Consider the following 16311-nt stretch of genomic DNA (forward strand, 5'->3'; position numbering starts at 1 on the left):
GTGTGATGAAAATAGCTGATCTACAAGCTCACAACGTGTTGCGTTGCGACGCGTTGAGCTTGTAGATCGGCTATTTTCAGCACGCAACCAAGCATAATGTGGCTTATCCTTTAGTTCCCTCTTCTTCTCTCTTCTCCTGAAGAAATTGTCAATATATCATATGTCATAGTTTTAGTCATCATAGCTTATAGTTTTTATTTTGTTTTTAATCAGTTTTCCTCAGTGAAAAAAGGTCGCTGACGAATATTTTTCTCGTCATAGTTTTAATCGACGAAATCAACACTGATACTGTAAATACACCCTCGCCCAACCTGGCGCGCGGAGCGTAGAATCTGGACTCATGCCTCCCTCCTGCTATCTGCCCCGTTGACGTCACAAGCTCCACAATTTACAATTTAGGCATTTAGCAGACGCTCTTAATCCAGAGCGATTTACATTAGGCAAGAACAAAAGTATGGGAATACATCACATATATAAAATGCATTTATCAAGAAACATGCGTAAGCTAAGAACGTAACTAGAACATATCTATATAATGACACTATACATATTAACTAATAACTATACATATATACTATACTATACTATACATATGTACTATGATGTGCTATGACTACATACAATGCAATTATTGTGCTGTCTACATGACATGCTATAAGTCTGTTTCAAATGCTATCCAAGTCTAAAAAGTGCTATCTAAGGGGGTAGGATAAGTGCTATGGGCCATGATGGAGTCTGAAAAGGTGGGTCTCCACACTCCTTTTAGAGCAGACCAGGGATGATGGTGATAGCGCCAGCAGCCATAAAGCTTAATTCTCTGAAGCAGAAGGATTTTTCGCCTTTTCCCCCCTTTTCTTTTCTTTTTTTGTTTTACTTTTGTTTTACTTTTCTCCTGCAAAATAATACCTTGGCATCCTTCCTCCTCTCTCTCTCTCTCTCTCTCTCTCTCTCTCTCTGCTCTCTGTCTCACTCTCTCACCCACTCTCTGTTTTCTGGCTCTCTGTGTTTGAGGACACAAGAAGAAGAGATGGTTTGGGTGTGATGCAAGCTGGAGTTGTTAACTGCAAACCCCCAACAGAGGATTTAGCTTATCAGAAAGCCAACGCAAGAGGTCTTTTATTTCACACACACACACACACACACACACACACACACACACACACACACACACACACACACACACACACACACACACACACACACACACAAACTGTTAACTTCAAATCTCGCAAACCACTACACTGCTCGGCGCCAAATTTTCGCTGCCAGGTGGCCAAGGGAGTCAATCTCTCACACATGTACGTACACACACACACACACACACACACACACACACACACACACTCTCTGAGTAAAATGCATCAACTATATGAATAGTTTTGATGTGAAATACTCAATGGCTGCTATCTATCTCACACACACACACACTCACAGTACCATGAGCTTGTACATTTGTTGAACATTTTTTTATCATTTTGAATGAAATTATTTTAACAACAAATCTTCTCTTCTGGAGGTCCCTGGCACAAAACATTTTCAGATGGGTGTCCGCGGCCAAATACAATTTGTGTGTCCTTGTCACGGAACAGTTTGAGACCTACTGCCATAATGAGCCAAGCAATAGCCCTGCAGCATTCACACTGCACTGGTAGTAGCATACTGTCCTTACGAAGAGGCCACTCACTGTTTAACTTAACTTAAAGGTTGGTCACTGGGAAAGATGGTAGTACCCGTCTCGGCCACTTGGAGGTGCAAGGGACTCACCCTACATGGCCCCCAGAGTATTCAGAGGATATAGTGCTGTTGTTGACACACAATCTACACTTAATGTTTCATTAATTTCAGCTGGTAAAAATGGTCTTCTGATTTGATTTCAAGCGAGTCCGTGTTCAAAGAAATCAATTTTTCACTTATTTAACCGTGTCTAACTAAATGATATGCTTCATTATTTTTCCCCTCTATACTGTATATGGCTAATAATATGGTTGTCCGGTGACTTAGTCTAACACAGAGGGTGTACAAATGGAAAGAAATGTACCTGTGCAGGGTATGTTTTAAGCCATTTTGACCTGAGATCAGATTCTAAAAATGTCTTCTACATCCTGACAGTTTTCTGGAAAAGCTATGTTTCTATGTCAGTCGTTGTTCGATTTTTCAAAAATAGCAGACCTACAAGCTCGTAGCGCGCCACTCGGTGGCGCGCTATGAGCTTGTAGATCTGCTATTTTTCAATAGCTAAAGCATAACATAATGCTAACACCAAAAGGGGTTCCCGCCCAAAATGGGTTAAATATCTTTATGCACAGAATAAGTATGATTATTTTTTGTTGAGTATGTTTGTTTTAAATATGTCCGTCTGCAGGTGCCTGAACACGCAGAGCTGTCCTGGATCCTTGGCTGTCTCACCAGCATGCCTCGACTCCGACATCTTCCACAGTGGAAGGTAAGAAAACATAGTACACTTTATTTATAGAGCACTTATCTATAGAGCACTTATCCAAACTGAAACCAAACGTCTGATTCTTCTACTAAATTAGGCCTTCTAAATCAGTAGTTCCCACACTTTCACTTCATGAAAAATGTTCAAAAATAAATGTCTGCTTTTATAGTGAATAGCCAACGCTAAAATGACACATGATGCTTACCCGGTTTTAATGTGTAATATACCTATATATTACACATTAAAACACTAAGGTTTACAGTGTTTTAACCCATTTTGGTGTTTTAAAGCATTATGTTAGACTTTTTCGTGAAAATGTGCCTGAAATCTTTGAATATATATTATTACAGAGTGATACAACATTTTAACTCAAATCTTTGCTTCTGGGGAGGTCCCTGGAACAACATATTTTCAGATGACATAGTTTTTGGGGTCCTTGACATGAAATATTGAGCACCACTGATACAGAAACATAAGGTTTTTCAGAAAACTGTCAGGATTTTGAAGACATTTTTTTAATTTCGACGTCAGGTCTAAATGGGTTAATGTGTAATCTGTAGGTGCTTTACATAAATGACCAATCTAATAAATAAACAATAAATAAATAATAAAAGGTACAGAAACATAACCCTGATATATTTATGTGTTTATTCAAGAAGAGCAGAAAATAAATCGATTCCTTGACGCAAAGTAAACTAACTTTCATTTACGATCTTGAAATGAAATGAATATCAAGTATAGAACTATATCTCTACCCTTATTGCTCATGCAGTAGGTGAGTATATCGAATGATAAATGTTCACCAGAATCACAATTAATGGGTTTGTGATTTGGACGTAAATTGACACATGCCACTGGAATCCGTACCGACCCAAAGGGTGGTTCTCTAATGAAAAGGGACACTGACCCCCACCACAAGAACATCGGCTTTTACCGAATTTTATTTCACCATTTTAGCATCCGTGTCTTTGTTGTTTGCCGGTTGTTTGCCGGTTTGTTGTCTGGACAGCTACACAGTAAAGTGTTCATTTGTTAATTCAGCGTCAATTCATAAACTCTTGAGCGTGCAGAAATCTAACCAAATGGGTTAGGTTTGGACATTCTCAAGAGTTAAAGCTGCCGCCTCGAACCCATGTACTGTATTTTAATGAGTAGAATGTCATTTTAACCAATCTGTATGGTGGGTTGAGGCACAGTTTTCAAAGTGGGGTCCAGGGGTCCGCGACGCATAGCAAGGGGGTCTACGAAAACATTCACAGATTATTTTACACTTTTTTGTTTATCTAATTGAAAAGTGTATTGTCAGGTTTTGCACATGATTCATATTATGGTAGTGGTTTCTGTTCATGACTGAAACGATTGAAAAGTTTGTTTTAATACAAATAGTTACAATGAGATCTAAATGTAACGTGCACACGTGGTTGTAAGTAAATGCTTATCTGTGTTTTGCGAGGATGAGGGGGTACTTGGGACATATTCCTCCCTCCAACAGGTTCCTGGGCCAAAAACAGTTTGATAACTACTGTGCTAGAGTATGTTAAAGGACCACTTCACCACTTTTCAACTTCTCTTCCTATAATTGGTCCTAACTAATGTGCATGATAAAATACCACCATTTTTTCCTACTCAGTCTGTGTCTCATAGGAAGGCTGTGGGCAGTTCAAAAACCCGTCCACCAGTGACATCATCGATGGTGAATCCAAGCTAATAGAAACGGCAGGCTTTCTTTTCCTGAAAAGTTGCAATGCAAAAGTTGAAGCCATCGTTCTCACGATAATACAAATCTAAATATATTTTAAAACAAATCTTGTTTAAAAAAAAATCTGCCTAATGATGATGTCACTGGTGGACGGGTGTCCGAACTGCCCAAAGCCCTCCTATGAGACACAGACTGAGTAGGAATAAAATGGTGGTGTTTTATCATGAACATTAGTGAGGACCAATTATATGAAGAGATGTTGAAAAGTGGTGAAGTGGTCCTTTAATACAATATAACTAGTACATGTGCAGTGGTTGGAGGAGGTCTCCCTACTCTTCCATTGACACATGTTAGACCCCGATGGGCACTATTTTAGTGGTTGACGAGTAGCCCTGCCTGAAGCCCGTGAGCACATCTCCCCCCACACGGTCCACGTGAGGATTCCCTCTAGCCTAGCGTCTCTTTCTTCACTCGGCAGGCCTGGGTTCAAATCCGGGTTACGGAAGACATAAAAGTATCGCCTTCAAAATGAACACGGAGGATGTTACTGTGTCACACATCGTGTCACAGCTCGACGCGTTGTGTGCTTGTAAATCGGCTATCTTCAGCATGCAACCAAGTGTAAAATGACTCGTGTCTTTCACTTATGCTGGATCTCTTGTCCACTAGTCCCTTCCTAACATGTTAGTCTAGTTTTTATTTGTTTGACGAAATTGTCAATAGATTTAGTCTTAAAGGGATAGTTCAGATTTTTTTAACTTAAGTTGTATGAAATACTTGCCATTAATATAGTGGTTGCAACTGTATTAATTGATTGCCCGAGTCCTGTGGTGGGAGTTCTGCTCTGGTTTTGGTCAATATTAAGTAGTTCCGGTCATTTTGTGGGGGCACTGGGGCCACGCAGTAAAAGTAAATTAATCCACAAAACGAACGTAATTTGTATTGTTGACCTATTTCTAAAATATTAGCGCGACTTTCGTTCAACTTTGACCCCTCTATCACATGGAACTATTTTTTGGGCGTAGTGATATGGACACAAAAAACATAGTTCTGTGTGATAGAGGGGTAAAAAAAATAACGAAAGTTGCACTAATATTTTAGAAATAGGTCAACAATACAAATTACGTTAGTTTTGTGGATTAATTTACTTTTACTGCGTGGCCCCCAGTGCCCCCCACAAAATGACCGGAACTACTTGATATTTCACCAAAACCAGAGCAGAACTCCCACCATGGGACTCGGGCAATCAATTAATACAGTTGCAACCACTATATTAATGGCAAGTATCTATCTATACAAGTGAGAAGTTGTACCCAACCCAGGAAAAGGGACCCAAAGTCACACACTGCATACATCACTGACACGTCACTGACACACTGCAACACACTACACTCACACGGCACTGACGTCACACACTTACCCTCCGCGTCCTTCGGCCGCTATCTACAATTACAATTACAATTTAGGCATTTAGCAGACGCTCTTAATCCAGAGCGACTTACATTAAGCAATAACAAAAAGCATGGCATACATCACATGTATAAAAAGTAGTTATCATGAATCATGCGTAAACTAAGAACGTAACAGTGGAGTATCTATGTAAACTATACATACTATACTATATAATATATTATACATGTGTACTATAAAGTGCTATGACTACATAAAGTGCAATTCTAGAGCTGTCTACATAACAAGCTATAAGTCTGTTTAAAATACTATCTAAGTCTACATAATGTGCTATCTAAGGGGCTAGGCTAGGGCAAGTGCTACGGGCCATGGTGGAGTCTGAAGAGGTGGGTTTTCAGACTACGGCGGAAGATTGGGAGTGAGGCTGCAGTTCTGACTGCAATGGGAAGTGCATTCCATAGTTTTGGAGCCAGAAGGGAGAAGAGTTTGGGACGTGTGGAGCGTTGTCCCGGCGTTTTTAGTGAAGGTACCTCCAGCTTCCCTGCGTTGGCTGATCTGAGTGAGCGGGAGGGTTTGTAGGGTACGATCATACTTGTGAGATATGGGGGGGCCATGCCTTTGGTTGCTTTGAATGCCAGCATCAGAGTTTTGTATTCTGTGCGGGCAGCGACCGGGAGCCAATGGAGCGAGCGGAGAAGGGGGGAGACGTGTGAGAATTTTGGTTGGTTGAAGACCAAGCGTGCTGCGGCATTTTGGATCAGTTGGAGGGGCTTAAGTGCACATGCCGGTAGGCCAGTAAGGAGGGAGTTGCAATAGTCAAGTTTTGACAAGACTGTTGTCTGGATTAGGAGCTGGGCTGACTCCTGGGTGAGGAACGGTCTAATTCGTCGTATGTTGTAGAGTGTAAACCTACAGGATCTAGTGACAGCTGTGATGTGTGTTTTGAACGAGAGCTGACTGTCCAGGACAACACCAAGGTTCCTGGCTGTCGGGACAGACTTTACCAGGGCGTTGTCTACGGAGATAGTTAGCTCCCGCATAGGGCAGGACTTAGCTGGGAAGAACAGAAGCTCAGTCTTGTCTGGGTTCAGCTTGAGGTGGTTGGAAGACATCCACTGTGAGATGTCAGCCAGGCATGCAGTGATGCGCTCTTCTACCTGGGTGGCAGAGGGGGGGAAGGATAGAAACAGTTGTGTGTCATCGGCATAGCAGTGATAGGATATATTGTGAGCAGAGATGATGGTGCCAAGGGATTTAGTGTACAGTGAGAAGAGGAGGGGACCAAGTACAGAGCCCTGTGGGACCCCAGTTTGGAGGGTGCGGGGGGGTGATAGCAAACCTTTCCAAGAAACCTGGTAAGTCCGGTCAGAGAGGTAGGAGGAGAACCACTTCAGCGCCGTCCCGCCTATGCCTAGATCAGCTAGGGTGCCTAGGAGCAGCTGGTGGTTCACTGTGTCAAATGCCGCCGATAGGTCTAGGAGAATCAGGACTGCAGAGTGGGAAGCAGCCTGGGCAGCATGTAGTGCTTCTGTGACTGCGAGGAGTGCAGTTTCCGTGGAGTGTGCCTTCTTGAATCCTGACTGGTTGGGATCCAGCAGGTTGTTCTCTGAGAGATGGAGAGAAAGCTGGTTAGAGACAACACGTTCAAGGGTTTTGGAAAGAAAGGAAAGGAGTGATACCGGTCTGTAGTTCTTGACATCTGAGGGGTCAAGAGTTGGTTTTTTGAGGAGTGGTGATACCCTGGCTGACTTGAAGGCAGATGGGACGCAGCCTGAGGTTACTGAGGTGTTGATAATGGAAGTGATGAAGGGGAGCAGGTCAGGTGCGATGGTCTGGAAGATTGGAGACGGGGCGGGGTCGAGAGGACAGGTGGTAGGTCTAGTGGATGTGACTAGTTTCAGGACCTCATCTGGGGATAGAGGAGAGAAGGAGGACATGCATGGTATGTTATGGTTAGCATTGGTTGAGTCGAGTGCTTCTTTATGGGGGAGGGGGGTAAAGGAGCTACTGATATCATCAACCTTCTTTTCGAAGTAGTTGGCAAAGGCCTCCGCGGTGAGGGATGAGGGTTGAGTGGGGGGAGGGGGTTTAAGGAGGGAGGAGAAAGTGGAGAAGAGTTTCCTTGGGTTAGAAGTGCAGGATTGGATTTTGGTGTGGTAGAAGGAGGTTTTAGCGGTGGTTAGTGAGAGGGAGAAGGCAGAGAGGAGTGAGTGAAAGTGGGAGAGATCATCTGGTAGCTTTGTCTTGTGCCACTTCCTTTCAGCTGCCCTGAGAGGTGTTCGTTTAGATCTGAGGGTTTCAGATAACCAGGGGGCCGGTGGGGATGAGCGAGCTGGCCTGGTCGAGAGAGGGCAGTGTTGGTCAAATGCAGATGAGATAGAGGAGAGGAAGGATGTGGTTGCGGGGTCGGGTGAGAGAGAGAGGAAGGACTCTAGGGAGGGTAGAGAGGAGAGAATAGAGGATGAGAGGGAGGAGGGGTTTAGGGACTTGAGATTGCGTCGGGTGGTGACGGTCGGAGGGTGAGTAGGTTTAGGTGGGAGAGTAGAGAGAGAGAGGGAGAAGGTTATGAAGTGGTGGTCAGACCTAATTAAGGGAGTAACAGAGAGTGTGGAGGGGGAGCAGGCTCTGCAGAACACGAGGTCCAAAACATTACCAGCCTTGTGAGTGGGAGGGGAGGGAGAAAGGGAGAGGTCAAACGAGGATAGGAGGGACGTAACGGGAAGATACTTCTCTGCCGTAGGTAGGTTAAAGTCACCCAGTAGAATCAGGGGGGTGCCATCCTCCGGAAACGAGCTGATCAGAGAGTCTAGTTCTTCCAGGAAGTTCCCAAGGGTTCCTGGGGGGCGATAGAGCACAATGAGGGTGAGGGGGACTGGTTGTGATATTGAGATAGCATGAAATTCACATGTGGTGAGAGAAAGGTGAGAGAGATTTAAGACACGGAAATTCCATTTCGGGGACATGAGTATCCCTGTACCACCCCCCCTACCTGTTGAGCGAGGGGTGTGTGTGAATTTGTGTGAAACAGAGAGGGCGGCGGGGGTAGCTGTGTTATCAGGGGTTATCCAGGTTTCGGTTAGAGCAAGGAAATGCAGAGACTTGAGGGTGGCGTGGGCTGAGATAAATTCAGGCATTTCCTCTTTGGTAGCTGCGTGGCAGTTCCAAAGGCCTCCCTCCACCACAATGTGGTGACTGGGTATCTCCTCATATCGCGCCGCACGCCGACCCTCAACACCACCCGCGGAACATTACTCATTGCACTGACACCAAAGTTGCCTCCCTTCCACACCCACGCCGGCATTGTATCTCTTCACAACAAACAATATCTCCCCAAGCACCCACACCCTTGCACGCACACACTCACATGTTGCCAGGTCTATGACAACAAGCCCAGAAAAAATGCCATTCAACACGTTACTTACAACTCGCTTACAATTCGCAGACCTGGCAACACTGCATCCCGTGATTCCACTCTTTTCATTGGCTGCCGCCAACATTGTTGCCACGTCTATGTAAACAAGGCCGCAAACCCTGACTTCCTACAGCCTACAGCCTATACTTTCACACACTACCGCTCGCTTACAATACGTGCACCTGGCAACACTACATCACCCCTTCCCAATGGCTCAAAACCCCACCACGTGACCCACGTGTTTCGTGTTACCTTTCACACTTCCGGAAACACTACCGGAAGTTACACAGTACACACACACACACACACACACACACACACACACGCGCGCGCGCCCGCGCGCGCACACACACACACACAGTGTACAGCCTGCCAGAAACCAACAGTAGAAGAAGAAGAAGAACAACAACACAGGTTCTACACTGATTCTAACTTGGATGGAGAGCGCCACGATTACATACACAGTTACAATCATGCAAACACGACCGCGTCGACACCTGGCGTGGTACAATCGGGACGAACCGAGGCGCATATATGGATAACAACAACAACAACAACACTACACGCACACGCTGCAACAACGCGCTGCAACACAAAACGTCAGTTACGTATGTAACTATGGTTCTATGAATCCTGGATGACTGCTTAACACTGGATGCTTTGCGTCCAGTGTTAAGCACTGCCTCTGGCAGTCAGTACGGATGAAATAGAACACCTGTGTACAACGCAGTGTCACTGCAGACACGTGTGTGTGTGTGTGTGTGGTGTGTGCGTGCGTGCGTGCGCGGGGGGGGATTTTGGATCGCCTCGCGATGCTGAAATGGCACGCACACACACACACACGCCACAAAACGCTAATAATAATAATAATAATAATACAAAATTAGAACACTACACTAATCATAACAACAGTACAGAGAACAGTACAGTACACATGAGTACAGTACAGTACAGAAAGAAAGCTCACATCAGAATATTAATCCATGTCATAATCATAATAATAAAAAATAATAACACAACACTAATAACTATATCAACAGTACACACAACAGTACAGTACAGTACATCAGAATATTAATCCATGTAATAATAATAATAAATAAGAACACAACACTAATAACAGTACAGAGAACAGTACAGTACAGTACAGTACACATGAGTACAGTACAGTATACTGTTCCTGCGCCTTGCCATGCTCTCTTTCAATCATCATAATAATAATAAATAATAACACTACACTAATAACCATAATATCAACAATACAGAGAACAGCACAGTACACATGAGTACAGTACAGTACAGAAAGAAAGCTCACATCAGAATATTAATCCATCTACTAATAATAATAATAATAAATAATAACACAACACTAACAACTATAATATCAACAGTACAGAGAACAGTACAGTACAGTACAGTACATCAGAATATTAATCCATGTAATAATAATAATAAACAATAACACTAATACAACAGTACAGAGAACAGTACAGTACACATGAGTACAGTACAGTACAAAGACTTAAAGTACAGCACAGTACAGTACAGTATACTGTTCCTGCGCCTTGCCATGCTCTCTTTCATACGCAAATACACAAAACCAAACAGGGCCACTCAGCCAGCTTGGCAACTTTGCGCTTTCCAAGCAAATGCATAAATGAAAACATCATGGGTTGCCATTGCCTTCTTCCCATTTGCGACGCATCGCATGGCGCGAGGATGAGCGGGCCGAAGGCCCGCGAAATTCTAGTTTCATACAACTTAAGTTCAAAAAATCTGAACTATCCCTTTAAGGTGCGTTCAGACTTGAATGGTTAGAGCGGCGCGATTACATACAAAAGTCAATTCAAAGACGAGAATTGCGCAACGGGAGCGGCGCAACCAGGCGCGGTACATACGGGACGAACCGAGGCGAATATATATATATATATATATATATATATATATATATATATATATATATATATATATATAGGTAGTCACATTTCGTCATAGTATTAATCGACAAAATCAACACTGACTCACGCCTCACATCACAATAGTTGGGAATTTCAGCACTGATTGGGAACTGGGAATTGGTGAACTTTGGTCGCCCTGCTCGGCACCATGGAGTTGGTCGCGTTTATTTTATGGAGGGACAGACAGTAGGCTGACAGGAAATGGGGAGAGAGATGGGGGGATGACATGCAGTAAAGGCCGTCGGGATCGGGAGTCGAACCCGCGGCACACTGCCAGACTGGATTACCAGCCAAGGTGCCTGGACCACTGAGCCATGGCCCAGGCCTAGTGCTATACTTTTAGAAGGGAGGGACGCCCCATAAGACACGTGCACACACACATGCACGCGCATTTGCGTGCAGGTGCGCAACACTCGCAGACGCGCACTATTAAAAAACGTCTGTGGACGTCTTGGGTATTACCGCACGTGCATAGCCCAAGACGTCTGTGGACGTCTTTGAGAAAAAAAAATATATATATATTTTTATATTTTTATTTTTATTTATTTTTTATTAAAAAAAATCAGAAAAATCAAAACACTTTTTTTTTTTTACACGTGGTGCCAAAGTTTGTGTTTTAAATAACTCAAACTATAAAACATTTCAAAGTAAAAAGTTCCAGCATGTGTCTCATGCTCTCATAAAAAATGTGAATGGATTTTCTAGGTGAAAGTGATTTTGGGCAGTTTTGTGTGGGCTCTCAATGTGTTAAACCATGCAGACGTACTGTATAGCCAGTTAGAAACAGGGTTTACAATCACAAGTCACAATACAATCACAATGACAAGTCAAAAAAACATATTTTTGCCTCAAAAGATTATTTTAGACGTGAGAGAAGTGGAGGGATGCCGCTCCCCCACTACACCCCTGGTTATAATACAACATCGTGGGGCACGGTGGCACAGTCTGTAGTGCTGTCGCCTCACAGCTAGAAGGTCCTGGGTTCGATTCCCGCTGGGGACACTGTGGGCGCTGGGGGCGTGTTTCCTCCTCCGCGTCATCAGTGCCCATACCCGAGGCGGGATTGGCGAAAGGGCCTTTCTGTGTGGAGTTTGCATGTTCTCCCCGTGTCCCCTAGGGTAGGTACCCTCACAAAAACATGCAGTAATCCTGGTCTCTAAAACTACCTCCCCCTGGCCAGCCGGGGCGCCTGATGGAGGGGAAAGGAACTCGTCGGAATAACGTGATCCTTCCACGCGCTACGTCCGGCCAGGGAAACTCCCCCCTGTCAGGTGAAAAGAAGCAGATTGGACTCCTCATGCATAGAAGGAGGCATGAGGTCAGTCCACTGCCCCCCCAGGTTGGCAGAGGAAGTGTAGCGCCCAGGATTACATTAGATAATTGGCACTGGGTGAAAAAACTGGGTTGCAAAATCGGGGGATAAAAATTATAAGGTTAATAATACAACATCGTCTCTGTCGGGTGGAAACCTCATATGTCCAAAACTGTTTCGACTTTTCACAGTTCAAACAAAACAAATTAGCAAAAGTAGCAGATCTACAAGCTCATCTGCTACTTTTCTTTTTGTCTCCACCAGGCCGAAGGCATGGGGAGAGAGTATGTTTTGCACTCCGTCCGTGTGTGTGTGTGTGTGTGTCCGTCCGTGTGTCCTTCCGTCCGTCCGTTACCAGCTAATCTCCGGCACCGTTAACCCGGTCGATGCCAAACTTTGCACACACACTCCCTGGATGCCAACGATGAACCTCTGCCCCGCATTTTCCAGAACGGCCTGTTATAGAGCCACCATGAGGCAGCTTTTCACATTTGTTACCTAAAACTGCACCGATCTGCGTGAAACGTTGCATGCACACTCCCTAGAGGCCAAGGACAAACCTTTGACCTGCATTTTCCGCATCTGCCTTTTATAGCGCCACCAGGAGGCCGACTTTTGTAAAACACATTTTTTGATATTACTCCTCCAGATTCTGTCCAAAAATCTCACAAATCGTTACACAGTATCTCTATGGTCATGTGCTCAAGTCGGATCTGTCCGATATTTCATATTCCATCCTAATTGGCTATAATTGGCTTTCACAGTTTGCAAGATTGCCCCGTTTTGAACAAAAGCCTCAAATCATGAACACAGCATGCAATTTACGTGAAATCTTTCACACATTTTCTTACTAGGCTGAGGAATATATCCCACCCTTTTCACATTGGCCTGTTATAGCGCCACCAACAGGTTGATTTTTGCAAAACACATTTTTGGAACAAAATGCCTCAAATCATCCAATTGCCATCAAAGGCAAACATGTTTATATTACTCCTAAACATTTTGCCAAACATCTCACACAGTCCTATCCTCCTGGTGGAGACCTGTGCCCAGAAGGGCACTTTTTCTAGTTTTTAATGTTTTTTTTGTGGCTTTCGCCTTTATTTTATATTTTTTATGGAGGGACAGACAGTAGGCTGACAGGAAATGGGGAGAGAGATGGGGGGGAGTGACATGCAGTAAAGGCCGTCGGGATCGGGAGTCGAACCCGCGGCACACTGCCAGACTGGATTACCAGCCAAGGTGCCTGGACCACTGAGCCATGGCCCAGGCCACATCTGCTACTTTTGATGCTTGTGTGGCGCTGTAGTAGAGCGCTAATTTACGGAAAAAACACAAACGGTTAAAATGTGGAGATAAGCGGTTTCTGCCAATGATGTAATAGGGATGTAAATCGAACTAATGGGTTTATTTTATTATAAGAAAAAGGTACAAAGACATCCAATCCCAACTTGGGCAGGTGCTGAGCGATGAGTAGTAGAATACACAGATAAAGAACAGGTGCTGAGCGATGAGTAGTAGAATACACAGATAAAGAACAGGTGCTGAGCGATGAGTAGTAGAATACACAGATAAAGAAAAGAAAATACTGAGCGATGAGTAGTAGAATACACAGATAAAGAAAAGAAAATACTCGCACACCGTGGGCTCTGATGCTCGTGAAGTGCCTTTATTTGCACTTCACGAGCATCGGAGCCCACAGTGTTTATTTTATATAAAAAAACAGTAAAAACACACATTTATTATTGCTTATTTTCACTATTCTTTATATTTTTTAATCATTTTAACCTATAATAATAATCATAATAATAATAATAAGGGTAATAATAATAATAATACTAATACTAATAATAACTAGAACTGCACTCTGTCGAGTGCTTACTTGCTCGTTGCACACTAGTGCGCAAGCAGAGCGTGCAAGTACTGTAGACCGCTATAAACTTTCAAATCTTAGTCTCACATATTGAATTATTAGATTTAGCTATTTGCTACGTACCTTGCTTCTGAAGGAAAAAAAGTAGTATTTTTAAGTATGGTAAAATCATCGTTACGTCACCGTCAACTATACCCTGGCATTGGTACATATATTCATCACGTCATATGCTCATATGTGTATATGTCTATATGTATGTATATGTAGTTTTCTGAGTGGTTGGTGGTATAATGTGATCGGCTGGGTGGTTTGATGCGTATGTACTTGACACTGAAACCTATCATCATTACGTCACCATCGTCAACCAATTATACCCTGGCATTGGTACATAATCTTCATCACGATTCACGGAAAACATACCTGCACGGTCAGCTTCCGTATGTCCGTATGACATCATATCACGTGCATTCTAAGGGACATTGGTACATATCTTCATCACGTCATGGGACATATGCTTCGTGGCATGACAAAAACACACCTGCACGGTCAGCTTGGGGTCAGCATATGACGTCATAACATGTGCTGGCCCCAAACACGCGCATCGTAGCACCTGACTGAAAACATGACTTGCACGCTCTGCTTGCGCAAGTAATAATAATTAGTGGTTAATGAGTAAAATTGATTTAATCGGGTATAAAGAAATTAGTAGAATAATTTCACGTTAATTCATTGATGTATATATTATTTAAAAAGAAATATGTTATTCAACAAAGTAATTGATAGAAAAATCGGTACGAAGATGATCGATTTTTTGCAGCCCTACGAAATGAATATAACCTATAATAAACCTATGAAGAAACTAGAGGCCAGGGCATTCCACTCATTTTCAACATTTTACTATGTCATTAATATACCTTAGAGCTGTTAAAGCTGTAAAAAAAAGCCCCCCATTCTGTGTTTCCTAGAACTGCAATTATGAAAAAAATCATTAACATGGTGAAACACATCTTGATGACATCATCAAGATGTGTTTCACCATGTTAATGGTTTTTTTCAGACCTCTAGTTCTAGGAAACACAGAATAGGGGGAACCTTTTTATTATTTCCACACAACATCTCTAAGGTATATTAATGACATAGTAAAATGTTGAAAATGAGTGGAATGCCCCTAGTTGGAACATCTTAAACTAGTCAAGGGTCTACGTTTAAATGCCTCTCAAAAGCCTCCTGCTGCAGGCGGCCACGCTGCAACATTGTGTGAGTGAGGAGCTCACTCACAGCCAACTGTTTTTACGGACCTAGTTGTAAAACTCAAATTTACTGTTATATGGTCACTTTATCTTGGGTGATAAAAATACAAAAATAAACGTATTTGATGTGTGGTGTGCTATGGAAGTATGGATATGCCACGTGCATTTTCTTATTGAATCGGTTACTTCCAGACAGTTCACCACATTGACCGTTTATTAGTTTAACCCATTTTTGGCTCGTAGCGCGCCACCGAGTGGCGCGCTACGAGCTTGTAGGTCTGCTATTTTTGAAAAATCGAAGAACGACTGACATAGAAACATGGCTTTTTCAGAAAACTGTCAGGATGTAGAAGACATTTTTAGAATCTGATCTCAGGTCAAAATGGGTTAATGCCCTCCTTTTTTCCTTCCCCGTTGTCCCGAGTTCATCCAACATCCCTATTGTTCATTTTATCGTTTGTTTCTCGGAACCTTCTGTCGGTTCCACCGCCACCGCGGGCGCCACCGCCAGATCTTTTTTTGTTTCGTTTTTTTTTTTTTTCTACCCCAAAGTTCTCAGTTATAGTGATTTTCATAGACCTCATGCAGGTTTAATAGAGGAGCCGTTGGGAATGGAGGTCCAACGGTCCTTGCCCTGGCCTCCTCCTCCGCTGCACAGAAAACCTACAAGCTTTATGGCAGTCCAACGGTCCTTGCCCTGGCCTCCTCCTCCGCTGCACAGAAAACACCTTTTTTGTTTATACTCAACAGATGAGTTGAGCTCAAACGTGGTGAGAAACGACCTGGGGTGAAGTCAGCCGTGTGCCGCCATTTTAAACGGAGAATCCCTGACTCGTGAACGTGACGAGGCATTTTTTTTGTTGGGGAGGGGGAAGGTATAGTTCCTTAACCCATTTTGACTTGGGGTTACGATTTTTACAAATGTCTTCCTGACAGTTTTCTGAAAAACCCTATGTT

The 16311-nt window shown here is 43.4% G+C and overlaps 1 protein-coding gene across 2 annotated transcripts in view; it reads left to right on the plus strand.

Moving 5' to 3' along the window:
- Nucleotides 1-16311, plus strand: part of wars2 (tryptophanyl tRNA synthetase 2, mitochondrial) — a 50513-nt gene that overhangs the window by 26556 nt on the left and 7646 nt on the right. For both annotated transcript variants that reach the window (XM_079518539.1, XM_079518538.1), the window contains exon 4: nt 2363-2443. In XM_079518539.1, coding sequence (XP_079374665.1) covers nt 2363-2443 — 81 coding nt within the window. The remainder of the gene's footprint in view (nt 1-2362; nt 2444-16311) is intronic.

Source organism: Electrona antarctica (assembly GCF_951216825.1).
Source record: "Electrona antarctica genome assembly, chromosome: 13".
Taxonomy (NCBI): domain Eukaryota; kingdom Metazoa; phylum Chordata; class Actinopteri; order Myctophiformes; family Myctophidae; genus Electrona; species Electrona antarctica.